Consider the following 14,224-nt stretch of genomic DNA (forward strand, 5'->3'; position numbering starts at 1 on the left):
ACTAGACAAGGACGTATCGTCAGCGAAAAGACATGGTATTCCATGCAGTTCATTTTTTAGCAGGTCGATGACATAAATCAAAAGAAGGAGGGGCCCCGAATTGCTACCTTGAGGTACTCCGACGGTCGTACTTAGGTTATTACTACGAGAATCATTCACAACTACGAATTGCCTCCTAGATAAAAGATAGCTTCTCATAAAATCGTTTGCTGGACCCCGAATACCATAGTAGTCAAGCTTACATAACAGAAGTCCGTAGTCAATCGTATCAAACACCTTTTTTTGAATCCAGGAAAAGTACGCCCGAAGCTTGTCGAGAGTCTAGCGCACTGTAGGGGAAAGTAGGTAAAGACGGACACCCTAAGGTTTAATCTAAATAATTACTTAGGTATTGCTATTTAGATCGCAGTAGTCATACAAATTGAAACTTAAGGTCATTAGTTTTCATAATCATTTTTGGTATTAGTGAACTTCCTCCAAGTTTTATGTGTTTTGGGTCTTCAAAAATAAGACTACAAATTGCTGTTTTTTGACATGGTTGGGAAAGACGGACACTTGGGGTGGGTAAGATGGACACTACGAAGGTAAAGGTGGACACTCACAAAGAAGATGTAGTACGTTAAGTATTCTTTTGATTTATCTGTTAAGTGATGGCCATACATTACTCTACGTTATTAGAGTCCATCTATACATCACGTGAACAGTTTGAGAGGATGGGTTTCGATGAAGGCGAAAACTCTCCGCCTATGTTCTAACTGCGAAGTGATTAATATCTGCTGGTTTCTCTCGCGGGTGTACTTTGTGAACATCTGTAGTACACAACAGATACTACACGTGAAAATTCTTGTAAAATCCGTGTGTCCATCTTTCCTTACCTTAGTGTGTCCGTCTTGCCCGACCTGGTTGTAAATTTTTCAAACGATCGTAGCTCTTCATCGGAACATCGAAAATCTGCTGGATTTTCACTAGAAAACCGAGGAAAGACTAATTAATCACTTTACTATTGTGAACAAATGAAAACACGTGTGTTTCACGAGTTTTTCACTATTTTCCGTGGAATAAAAATTACATCAAATTGCGCGTTCAAGAAAATATTCTTTGTTTTACTCACAAATTTGACAGTTTACTTGCTGAAAACTGATAATGCAACTCAAAAGCATTAACACACTATAAAGAAGGTATTCGCATCACTCAACTATCATAATACATTCTAGTTTGTGAAATATTAAAAGTGTCCATCTTACCCGCAGTGTCCGTCTTTACCTACTTTCCCCTATATGTTGTCAACTAATTCACTGGCTGCGGTAAGTGTGCTAGATCCAGAACGAAAACCATATTGATGACTGTTTAAAACTTCATGACTATTGAAGAACTCATTTATTCGGATTACTAACAGTTTCTCGAGTATTTTGCTTAGAACAGATAAAATGGATATTGGTCTATAATTACTGATCTGCGCTGTATCACCACCCTTGTACAAGGGAATAACATTCGCAATTTTTAGGAAACCGGGAAATATCAATTTAAATTGCCTATAAAACACTCAGTTGAGCTATAGAGTTTTCATTAAAAACAATAAGCGTAAAGTAGTATAATATTTATGATAAAGAACATTCGAACAATATATTCTGCCTTCCTGAGATTATTTCATGCCTGCCCGTCCTACCAGTACTGCCGGGGTCCGTTCAACATGCGCATTTAAAGTTATTGATTTTGAAGACTGTTTTTATTTCAGTTGAAAACCGACATAACATCACCATCAATATGTAATGTTGGCTGTATTTCGAAGAGCATTTTGTCAATGTCCAACAATAATAACATTGATTGAAATAATTTTTTTGGTTGAATAATGAATGACTTGCTTTAGAGCGGTTTCGAGTCTGTTAGTAGGAGAAAGGATTTCAATTCCAAACAATGCTGCCAGATATTTTATTGCAAATTGTAGTTGACACTGGTATCAGGAAGTGGTAATTGTCTAAATTAATACTGCTTTTCGACTGAATGATTAGAATTGGATTCGACAATTCCAATTTACACCTGGCTAACCTGAGATACTAGACGATACACAGCAGGTAGAACTAATCCACTCTTCCTTCTCCCCAGTTCCATACGATCACATCGACAAAGGTTCCGCCCTGGTGCAGATGTGGACCTACGTGGGTGCACCGAAATGTCGTGCACTGGTAGCGCTCGGTGCCACCGCTGGCCTTAGCGTGGCCATGTTCGGTTCGATGTTCCCAATGCCACGGGTGATATACGCCATGGCGCAGGATGGACTTATATTCCGGATGTTGTCCCAGCTGTGGGCGCGCACCGGCGTCCCTGGCATCGCCACCATCGGCAGTGGCGTGGCAGCCGCCCTGGTGGCGCTAACGGTCAAGCTGGAAGTGCTGGTGGAGATGATGTCCATCGGGACGCTGCTCGCGTATACGTTGGTCTCGACGTGTGTTCTAATTTTGCGCTATCAACCGCACAGTACATCGTTGGTGGATTTACTGCCGGCTCAGCTGCGGACACCGCAACCTCCTAGCACTCCGGATCCGGCAACGCAGCAGCGGGTCAAGGGTAATGTGATGGTGAAAAAGATCTATCGCGGATCACCCGACTCGGACGATAGCTTTGGAGATGACAGCCCGGATGGTTTCCTGGGTCGAGACGATCAGTTTCTGGTGTCGGACAAGTCCGAGAACAAGTTCTATGGTGTGTTTAAAGTTTTGTCATGGTAACGAAAAATAACATTGATGGTTAATGTGTAAATATAAATTACAGGTGCTGTACATGGTGCACCACAAGGTGGTTCCAATCCGTTTACACTATGGGGCTTCGGATATATTGGAAGGAAGATCCAGCAGTACTCATACCTATGTCCCGGCCTATTTCCTTGGGTTAATCCCGGTCCAGCGACACATGAAAGCGGTAATGACTTGATAATATTCATCTTCAAGAGTTGATTCTAAATGATATTTTTTTTTTAAAGGAATTTTCGTCACCAAAATGGTCGGTTTGATGTACGCGTGTATATTCTTTTTGGATCTTTTTATGGCGATTGGTATTACGGGTTCTTTCTTCGCGCTTGTCTACACTGCACTGGTGCTGGGAATTTTCGTTATTCTGATGGTTATTTCGCGACAGCCCCAAAATCGGTAAGTTCAAACGGAAATGAGGTGGTTTTAGTTTGTACAGTACTTTGTGCTCCTCGCAGGTATGCTTTACCATTCCTAACGCCCGGACTTCCGTTCATTCCGACCGTCGCCATCACGGTGAACGTGTATCTTATATTTAAGCTAAGTATACTGACGTTAGTTCGGTTCACGGTCTGGATGACACTGGGGCTGATCATGTACTTTTACTACGGAATCACGCACAGCCTGTTGGAAAATCCGGACGAAGAATTCGAGCTGACGGTGGACGGTAATGGGCAGCAGCCACCATCCGGTCAGCCGACCACGTTGAAAGTTCCTTCAAAAAGCAATCACCGAAACGAACCGACGGCGGTGTGGGATCGACATGGGTATGAAAACCGCATGGCGACAAATGACGACGGTGAGCTACAATGGGGGGCCAGTTATAATGCGACCAACAGTTGGAACCCTAACGATGCGTGGAGTGACACCACCATTTACGATCCACCACGTCAGAAGCACCAATCACAGCCACAGCGTCATCAGATCGGACAGACCAACATCTTTCAGCCTCCGCCAACGCAGCCGAGGCCGGAGACAAAGAAGGATGGCTTCGGTATGTTTTACCAGGAAACCACCAGCTATCCCACTTGGGACGACTAAACGCTACTCGCAGGAGCAGCCATCAGTAGCAACAACAACAACAACACAATCCCGTAGCATCGTAGCTGTACAGACACACTTAGACGAGAGAGCATCCGGAGGACTGAACGCGGTGAATTTATCGGGAAAGCAATCATTACCCATCATTATCGGTGTTGTTACAGCATTACGTCGTTAGTCGAACCATCCCCCATCTACGGTAGCGCAAGCAACATGTGCATCTGTGTGTGTGCGTGTGTTGTATTGTACACTGCAATATAGGCTAGGTCGTATACAGTATATACCGTTTGGCGGTCAAACACAGTTGAGAACAGCTCTATGCGGTTTTCCACTCCATTTGCGGACACACCATCGGCAGCGGGGGCGGCGACGATTCTCCACCTACCGAGGTTATACGTTGAACGAAATGGTTTTGGGTGTCCTATTTTCATCCGGCCTTGTTTTGTTTATTTCATGGGTTTGAAGCACATAGTTAGAAATTTATTTTAAATTTAGAATTCCTTGTTTTTTATTAATGAGATTCAGAATCCAAAAATGTCAAAGTTCCAATTATGACCGTTCACTTGCCGCAGCGAAACTGACACAACTGTCGGAAAGTGATCGTTTGTATCTGGATGCGATGGTTTTACTAAAAAAAACGACAATCGCCCACCCCCGCTGCTGAAGTCGACCAGACTCGAGCAGCCCTGATCAGTCCTGGGGTCCTTCCCCCGGAATAAAATGTGATATTCTCTTACGAATTAAAACGAAAACATATCCTTAGTTGACTTTTGATTTCACTCAAAACTGTTAGTATACAAATTAGTTAAGTTTAGAATACTAATCTTAGGTAGCGACTCGAACGCTGGTCTTCAGGTTAAAACCAAAGAATGTTTACTACTATACGTACAATAATTTATGTTAGAATGTTAATTTTACAACCGTTCTTCTATCGATTGTCAGAGTATATTTGTATTCGAAGTCGGAGAGAAAGCCAATGGTATCGGGGCAAACGCAGCGAGGTATGTACAGTATAGGCAAAGTATCATCCTTACACGATAAGAGACTAGGAGAATTATATACGATCAATAACAGAGCACTGTAAAAAAACACTGTCACGATTCTAGGAAATTTGAAAATAATTTACAACACTCAAAATTGAGCACTCTTGGAATGGTGTAGGAAACAAAAACAAAAATCGAAGACATTAGTTAGTTTTTACTAGACCGAGGGTTTTATTAACAACCAGTTACCAACGGAAGCTGAGCAGATCGACAAATGCGCAGGATAAAGCTAGCAATAACGATCGAAACGAAGATAACACTAAGACAAGATGGCGGCATTATGTGTGTAGACAAAAAAAATCAAATACAGAAGCGTTGAAATCATATTACACCTAAACAGGAAAATTATAAAAGATAACTATATACACTAGTCGAAAAGAGATTGAAATCAGCATCTTTCAATAAATTAAGTGATATTTTACTGTTAATATTGTTGATTGAAGTGTATTTATTACCATTATTGCAGTTGAGCACAGCATGAAGAAGTAAAAATCTATCGAGTGATGAGGATTGTTGACACAGTTTTGCAGCTATGCCAAAACGGTTATATGTACTAGGAAGGTGTTTATGATATTTCGACTACGTTCTCCAATCAGAGTATTTCTTCTAGTGTTACAGCAGTACTGGGTTCATGTTATCTAGGTTCTGTTTACCTACTTGACTGAAAAAATAAACTGATCCCATCATGACTCAGTAGAACAAGAAAAAAAAATGACAAACATAGCAACCTATTTTAGCTCTCCGTCTCTTCCATGCAATGCTGGTATTGAAAAATTACAAAAAAAAAAACTAACTAACAACAAAACAAAACAGCCAGGATTTTAAACAAAAAAAAAATCTTTTACAACACAACAGTACTTGACACACGAGAGAGCTGCGCTATAGCTTGCTAGTTTTCACGAACCAGAACAAAAATGAACAAAACTAAGTTTTAACTTTTCTAAGTGTGATATTTATCTATATACATATATACATTGAAACAAAAACATAAAACAAAGATAAATTATATTGCATATTGCAGACTAAATAATTCTATACATTACTAAACTCACTCAAGACAAACAAATCATTATCCGTGTTCACACCATGTTACGATCAAATACTTCATCGATATATTTAAAGAGAGAGAGAGAAAAATCGCCCATATAGTTGCAAATCTCCATTAGTCCAGATCTAATTCACACAGAAAGAGAAAAAAATAAATAAATACGAACCGTACAAATCATGGCAGATTGATGGAAGCTAATGAAACTGAGCAAACGAAAGTCAACATCAGCAAGAATCATCCAAGCAACCATAGCTTATTTAAAGTCTAGTTAGTACATCTTTTCAAATTCTTCACAATGAATAAGAAACAAAAAAATAATAAAAAAAAAACAAACAAACCACATTAAAATCTTCTAGGTGTCTGTATAAAACAAAGAAAAAAGCCCAAAGCTAACATATGTAAAATTGCATCTATCAAATTATTGAAACCAAACTAAAAAGTGAAGATGAGTTAAAGGATGAAAATCGCATACGCAAACATATACAAGTATTAGAGGAAGATAATCCATTTGTTGAGTTGTTGAGTGAAATTCAACTAATAAGTACTATTATTATAGGATTTATCACCGCGATAAGATGACACTAACTAAAGAAAAACAAAACCAACCTACTCCCTACAGACAGAGAGAGAAAGAGAAAGAGAAAGTAACAAAAATAGCGACGGAACAAAACCAACCAAAATCGGAAAATGAAATTAAAAAAATAAAATACGGAGGCAAATCAGCGAATCACTGTAGTCGAGAACAACAGATGACAAACTATATCTAAACAACAGAAGGTTGAATAGTCGAACAAATAAACGCAATAAGAAAACTATAAGAAATGCTCTTTTTTGTGCAATCATTCCGAACTTTCGTTTTTATTTTCACAGAGTTTTTTTTTAAATAATTGATGACTTTAAAAAAGTATCTCATCTTTTAAAGAAAAAATACTGACAGAATTAAATTTAAGATCCTTTACTGAAAAAAAAAATATTTCAATTTTGCCTTTCTTCTAGAAAGGTATAGCAATCACTTGCAAAACCGAAAATATAAAAGTGCTCCAAAGGGCTGAATGGCATATATCGCTCGACTCAGCTCGACGAGCATTTTCTGTATGTGTGTGTATGTGTGTGTGTGTGTGTGTGTGTGTGTGTGTGTGTGTGTGTGTGTGTATGTGCAGATTTTTATTCTCACTCACTTTTCTCAGAGATGGCTGGACCGATTTTCATGAAATTAATTGCAAATGAAAGGTCTTGTTGTCCCATAAGACCCTATTCAATTTCATTGTAATCGGATTTTTAGTTTCGAGGTTATGTATCAAATAGTAAAAATCATAAAACATCATTATCTCGAAAACTACATAACCGATTTGAACAAAAGATTACGATTGGTCTCAAAAGAACGGGCTACCTGGAAAACCCTTAAGTTTTGAATTTTATAAAGATTGAACATGTTGTTCAAAAGTTATGAAAGAAACGTGTTCTGAAGACTGTTTAATCTCACTCATGTTTCTCAGAGATGGCTGAACCGATTTTCATAAAATCAGTGTCATATGGAAGGTCTAGTTGCCCCATAAGACCCTATTGATTTGTTTTGCAATCGGACTATTACTATTCCTGTTATGTTCAAAAATGTGAAATCCAGCTATGAAAAGGAACATATTCCGATGACTACTTGGACTCACTCACTTTTCTCAGAGATGGCTAACCCGATTTCCACAAAATTAGTGTCAAATGAATGGTCTAGCTGCCTCAGAAGACCCTATTGAATTTTACTGTAATCGAACTGTAACTTCATCTGTAATGCACCGACTTGTGAAAATCACGAAACTTCATTATCTCAGAAACTACACAACCGATTTGATCAATATTGATATCAGATGAGCGGGCTAGTTAAGGGTTAACTGATGAATTATGATTGAACACGTGGTTTCGTGGTTCCCATTTCATTTGATTATAATCGAACTTAAGCAACTGTTATGTATTAAATTGTTAACAATACAACGAAAGTCTATTATCTCAAAGAGTACATGACTTATTTGAACATTACTAGTGTCATACGAACGAGTCATCTCTCAAACTCACAAATAACAAACTTCATAACAATTTGATATGTGGCTCAAAAGTTATGGAAAGAAAAGAAATTTAAAGACTATTTAAAACTATACCTGCTTTGATCGATATATGTGGATTTGACATAATTTAAGTGTGGTATCGTACTATTTGAACGTTTCAAATTCATTGATTCCTTGCGATGTGTTTAAAGTCTGCAAATGCTTAACCAATCGGCCATAGGATATGATCAAAGTCAAATAACAACTCGTTTGAAATGATTGGTTTTGATCGAAATGACAACATCCTCGACTGTTGGCTTGTGTACATCGCTTTAACTCTAATTATATTTATATTGAGTGGTATTCGGTCATTTTCAGCAGATTTTCTGGCATCAATCTAACACCGGAAATACCCATATTGGGAGGTATTTAGTTATTTAGATTGTTTTCCAAAAATTAAAGTTGTCGTCTTTAAATTCAAAATGGTGTCCAGGGCAGGGTTGATATTTGTTGACACTCTTGAGTGAAAGTGAAAAAAAGCATCCATAAACGTTATTTTTTTACAATCCTTTCAGAGTTCTCCCTTCCCGCTTTTTGCATGGAAGTGAACTGTCAAAACACCTCATTATATTTCATGCGAAGAAAGCAAGACAACAAAATCAGTTTATCAGTTAACGAAGATTGTCAAGGCATCGGTCAGTGTCAGTGAAAAAGTGTTTCGGTGGGGTTCATTTTGGTTGAGTGGACTGTTTGTTTTTCTTTTTCGCTTTGAAGTGAAGATCATTTGGTTGGATGTGTCGTCAAATTTTATTCCGTAACCGTGAACGATGCGCGCGATCTATTTCATCTGAGTATAACAGCACGTTACTAGGACGAAAATCTAGTGCATCTGAAAGAGTGCTGCGATCATTGGAAGTGAAAATTGAAAATGATTGGCTGTAATTTTCGAAGAATTTTGCTGGGGAAATTGACTTTTATCAGCACTGGTCCAGGGTCAATGTTTGGTTTCTATGCATCATCACGTTTACGGAAATATCCATATTGAGTATTATTCGGTCATTTCCCACTGTTGCCCAGAAGTTGCCTTTTAGCAATTCAAAATGGTGCCTGAGGACAATTGTTAGCTCCTTGCGTCATTCTGGTTCCAGAGATACTCATATTGGATAGTATTTTAGGCTGTTTTTCGCAAACCGGTAGTCGCCATCTTGTATTTCAAAATGGTATTTAGGATACTGGTTAAAGAAAAACTCATATTGGGTGATATTTGGTCACTTTGGACTGTTTTTCAGAAGCCGAAAATCGTCTTTTTGGACTTCAAAATTGCCTGTGAAATCAATTTCTGTCATCTGGGCGTAATTCTGGTTCCGAAAACATTCATATTGAATGGTATTTGGTCATTTCCGGCTGTTTGCCAGACACCGGAAGTCACCATCTAGAAATTCAAGACTCTGTCTGTGATCAATTTTTAGCTTCTGTGCATCTTTCTGGTTCCAGAAATACTCATATTTAATGGGAATCGTCCATTTCAGGCTGTTCTCCAGAAACCGGAAGTTGCCATCTTACAATTCAAAATGTTGTCTGAAGTCGATTTGTGGCTTCAGTGCATCATTACGGTTCCGGAAATACCCATATTGGGTGGTATTTGGTCGTTTGCGCTGTTTTTCCGACACCGGAAGTCGCCATTTTGGATTTCATAATGGCATTTGGAGACAATTTCTGGATTTTGAACGGCATACTGGTTAAAGAAAAACTCATATTGGGTGGTATTTGGTCATTTTCAGCTGTTTTCAGAAACCGGAAGTCGCCATCTTAGAATTCAAAATGCTATCTGTAATCAATTTTAGCTTCTGGGTATTATTCTATATCCGGATATTATTATATTGGGTGGAAATCAGCCATTTTTGGCTGTTTTCCAGAGACCGGAAGTAGCCATCTTACAATCCAAAATGTTGTACTTACCTTACCAGTCAGCTCAAACGACATGCCCAGCCCATCGTAGTCTCCCGATTTTCGCCGTTTGAACGATGAGTGGTTCTCCCAGCAGCTGATGCAACTCGTGGTTCAGCCGCCTCCGCCATGATCCATCTTCCATCTGCACTCCAGCACAGATGGTACGCAACACCTTTCGTTCGAAAACCCCAAGGGCGCGTTGGTCCTCCACGAGCATAGTCCAGGTTTCGTGGCCGTAGAAGACTACCGGTCTGATCAGTGTTTTGTAGATGGTTAACTTCGTGCGGCGGCGGATTTTATTCGAGCGGAGTGTCCTCCGGAGTCCAAAGTAGGCACGATTTCCTGCCATAAGGCGTCGACGAATTTCTCTGCTGGTGTCGTTGTCAGCAGTCACCAGTGAGCCCAGGTACACGAACTCGTCTACCACCTCGATTTCATCACCGCTAATATGAATTCGTGGCGGGAGGTTGACACTGTCTTCTCTGGAACCTCTTCCTCTCATGTACTTGGTCTTCGATGCGTTTATGGCCAGTCCAATTCGTCCGGCTTCAACCTTCAGTCTGATGTACGTCTCCGTCATCATTTCAAGGGTTCGTGCTACAATATCAATGTCATCGGCGAAGCCAAAGAGCTGAACAGACCTCCTAAAAATCGTGCCACTCGTGTTGATACCAGCCCTACGTATCACACCTTCCAAAGCGATGTTGAATAGCAAGCACGATAATCCATCACCTTGCCGTAACCCTCTTCGAGATTCGAAGGGACTCGAGAGTGTCCTCGAAACTCGAACTACGCACATCACCCGACCCATCGTCGACTTGACCAACCGTGTCAGTTTATCCGGAAAGCCGTAATCGTGCATAATCTGCCATAGCTGGTCTCGAACGATTGTGTCGTATGCCGATTTATAATCGATGAACAAGTGATGTGTGGGCACGTTATACTCACGGCACTTCTGTAAGACCTGCCGTACCGCGAATATTTGGTCCGTGGTGGCGCGGGCACCCATAAATCCCGCTTGGTATTGCTCCACGAATTCCCTTGCAAACGGTGATAGTCGACGGCACAGAATTTGAGAGAGTACCTTGTAGGCGGCGTTCAGCAACGTGATTGCGCGGTAGTTGCAGCAATCCAACTTGTCGCCTTTTTTGTAGATAGGGCACACTGCCCTGGCCCTACTTAGCCAGTGATTCACCACCGTGTTTTAACAGCTCGCTGGGGAGTTGGTCAGCTCCAGCGGCTTTATTGTTTTTCAGCCGGCCGATCTCCTCTCTAACCTCCTGGAGGTCAGGGGCTGGGATTCTGTCGTCATCTGCGCGTACACCGAAATCTACTACCACTCCGTCGTCGTCCTCTGCTACATCGCTATTAAGGTGCTCATCGTAGTACTGCTTCCACCTGTCAATCACCTCACACTTGTTCGTTAGAAGGTTGCCGCCCAGGTCCCTGCACATGTCGGCTTGTGGCACAAAGCCTTTGCGGGAACAGTTCAGCTTCTCGTAGAACTTTCGTGTGTCATTCGCACGGTACAGTGCCTCCATCGCCTCGCGATCTCGATCTTCCTCCTGGCGCTTCTTCTTCCGTAAGACCGAGTTTTGCCTGTTCCGTGCGCGTCGGTAGCGCTCCACGTTCGCCCTCGTTTGGTGTTGCAGTATTCTCGCTCGTGCTGCATTCTTCTCTTCCACTAACTGTTTGCACTCGTCGTCAAACCAGTCGTTACTCCTGTTCGGAGCCATAGTACCAAGCGCCGCTACAGCAGTACTACCTATGGCTGATCGAATGTCCCTCCAGCCATCTGCAAGAGTAGCTGCGCCAAGCTGCTCTTCCGTTGGTAATGCTGCTTCCAGCTGCTGCGCGTACTCCCGTGCAACCGTGGCGTCCCGTAGTTGCCCGATGTTTGGTCGCGGTGGGCGACTTTGACGCTTGTTTCGCACCGTCGAAAATTTTGAGCGCATGCATACTGCAACAAGGTAATGGTCCGAATCAATATTCGCACTGCGGTAGGTGCGAACGTTGATGACGTCTGAGAAGAATTTACCATCGATTAGAACGTGGTCGATTTGGTTCTCCATTTGTAAGTCAGGTGATCTCCAGGTGGCTTTGTGGATGTCTTTGCGGGGGAAGAAGGTGCTTCTGACTACCATACCGCGGGAGGCTGCAAAGTTCACACATTGTTGGCCGTTATCATTTGATGCGGCGTGCAGGCTATTCGGCCCTATCACCGGTCTGTACATTGCCTCCCGTCCTATCTGAGCGTTCATATCACCGATGACGATCTTAACGTCCCGTTGCGGACAGCTATCATACACCTGCTCCAGCTGCGCATAAAACGCTTCTTTCTCATCGTCGGCTCTTCCTTCGTGTGGGCAGTGCACGTTGATGATGCTGTAGTTGAAGAACCGGCCCTTATTTCTCAACTTACACATCCTCGCACTGATCGGCTGCCACCCGATCACGCGTTGGCGCATCCTACCCAGCACTATAAAGCCCGTTCCAAGCTCGTTGGTAGTGCCAAAGCTCTGATAAAAGGTAGCCTCTCGATGTCCGCTTTTCCATACCTTCTGTCCCGACCAGCAAAGTTCCTGCAGTGCTGCGATTTCGAAGTTTCGTGGATTTAGTTCATCATATATGATCCTGTCGCAGCCGTGAAAGCCTAACGATCTGCAGTTCCATGTACCGAGTTTCCAATCGTAGTCCTTATTTCGTCGCCTAGGTCTGTGCCGATTGTTCCGATCCGTATTAACTTCTTCGATATTTGCAACATTTGGTGTTTTTCGGGGCGGCTTGTTGGGCCTCCCCCAACCCCCTGTCTCGCCGGAGGGCCATCGTGTCAGCTCTGATTAGAGATCCAAAATGTTGTCTGAGGTCGATTATGGAACATATTTGTTACCACTGAAAACATTCACCTGCCAATATGGTTCCATTTAGTTAATTAGTTCGCGAGATGTGCAGAAATTTGTGAAGAAACATGTACTTCCAGAAGAGGGAGGGGCGTCGAACCATTATGGACATACTTGTTACCTCTAGAAACATTCACTTGCCAAATTTGGTTGTATTTTCTTGATTGGTTCTTGAGCTGTGCGAAATTTGTGTTTCATTTTTATGGCACCCCTCCCTTATAGAAGAGGGAGTCGGGGGTCAAACCATTATGTACATATTTGTTACCACTAAAAACATTTACCTGCCAAATTTTGTTCCATTTGGTTGATTAGTTCTCGAGATGTGCACAAATTTGTGTTTCACTATTATGGACATATTAGTTACCCCTTAAAACATCCACATGCCAAATTCGGTTTCATTTGCTTGGTTTGTTCTTGAGTTGTGCAGAAATTTATGTTTCATTTGTATGGGATCCCTCCCTTCCAGAAAAGGGAGGGGTCTCAAACTATCATAGTAACCTTTATCGGCACCAAAAACCCCGTTTTTACGTCGATCGGTTCGGTAGTTTTCGAGCCTATATGGATCAGACAGACAGACAGACCGGACTGCAGTTTTGTATGTATAGATTACAACATCAATATTTTAGAACCTAAAGAGTGAATATACATTTTTAGGATTGAAGCGTTCATGTAAATCTATTTTTACAAATAAAAGTTTGAATGAAAGGCTGGGTCTGACCGCAAGGTGGGTTTTTTTCCATTTTAAAACAACTGTCAATGCCTAACTGACATTGTGTAAAATTCATAATATTATTTTGGTGGTTTTTTTTCTGATAATTTTGTTTTTCTTTAAAGACCAGATTACTGTCTACAGTTTTGCCCAACACATCACACCAATCAAACGAACACTTCTGGGTTTTTTTTTTCTTTATTGGGAAAATGTAGCTTTTTTGTTTCTCGTTTCTGCATCATCGGACAGCCATCACTGCTTAACTACTTTTTTGCAGTTTTCATGAAAAAATCAAAATTTCAAAATATGAGCTTTTTGAAATAATCCTCATTTTTCTTTCCCAGGAATTTTTTTTTCGCTGTGTATATTTTTTGGAAAGACGAAATTAACGTTTGCATTAAAAAAACTTGACAAAAGTTGCCGATTTATCATGGGTTTACCATCACACGTACTGATGAAACTACCTAAACAGCACCAATCATAGTAACCCAGCAGAGTCAGCAGAAGAAAACTTATAGCTCTATGAGTCGAACTCTAACGTGTGCGCGTTTAAAGAACGGTACCCCGCCGTGTCGAAACCGGATATTGTGCGGCACTTCGTGGACGACAGATACCCTGGTGTCTACAACATCTTAGCACTATTGGAGAAATATCAGAGCACCGAGAGGAAGCCCGATTCCAGATGGCCGACGACTCTGAGCGACCAAAGGATGCCGAAGAGGAAGACCGAGGGAAAAGTGGCTACATCGCTGCGTG

At 41.3% G+C, this 14,224-nt stretch overlaps 1 protein-coding gene across 5 annotated transcripts in view; it reads left to right on the forward strand.

The window, feature by feature from the left end:
- Nucleotides 1-6,698, forward strand: part of LOC129731086 (probable cationic amino acid transporter) — a 112,888-nt gene extending 106,190 nt beyond the window's left edge. For all 5 annotated transcript variants that reach the window (XM_055690840.1, XM_055690836.1, XM_055690841.1 and 2 more), the window contains 4 exons: nt 2,104-2,700; nt 2,770-2,916; nt 2,978-3,143; nt 3,203-6,698. In XM_055690840.1, coding sequence (XP_055546815.1) covers nt 2,104-2,700; nt 2,770-2,916; nt 2,978-3,143; nt 3,203-3,785 — 1,493 coding nt within the window. In that variant the 3' untranslated portion in view covers nt 3,786-6,698. The remainder of the gene's footprint in view (nt 1-2,103; nt 2,701-2,769; nt 2,917-2,977; nt 3,144-3,202) is intronic.
- Nucleotides 6,699-14,224: the final 7,526 nt, after the last annotated feature.

Source organism: Wyeomyia smithii, chromosome 3 (assembly GCF_029784165.1).
Source record: "Wyeomyia smithii strain HCP4-BCI-WySm-NY-G18 chromosome 3, ASM2978416v1, whole genome shotgun sequence".
Lineage (NCBI taxonomy): Eukaryota > Metazoa > Arthropoda > Insecta > Diptera > Culicidae > Wyeomyia > Wyeomyia smithii.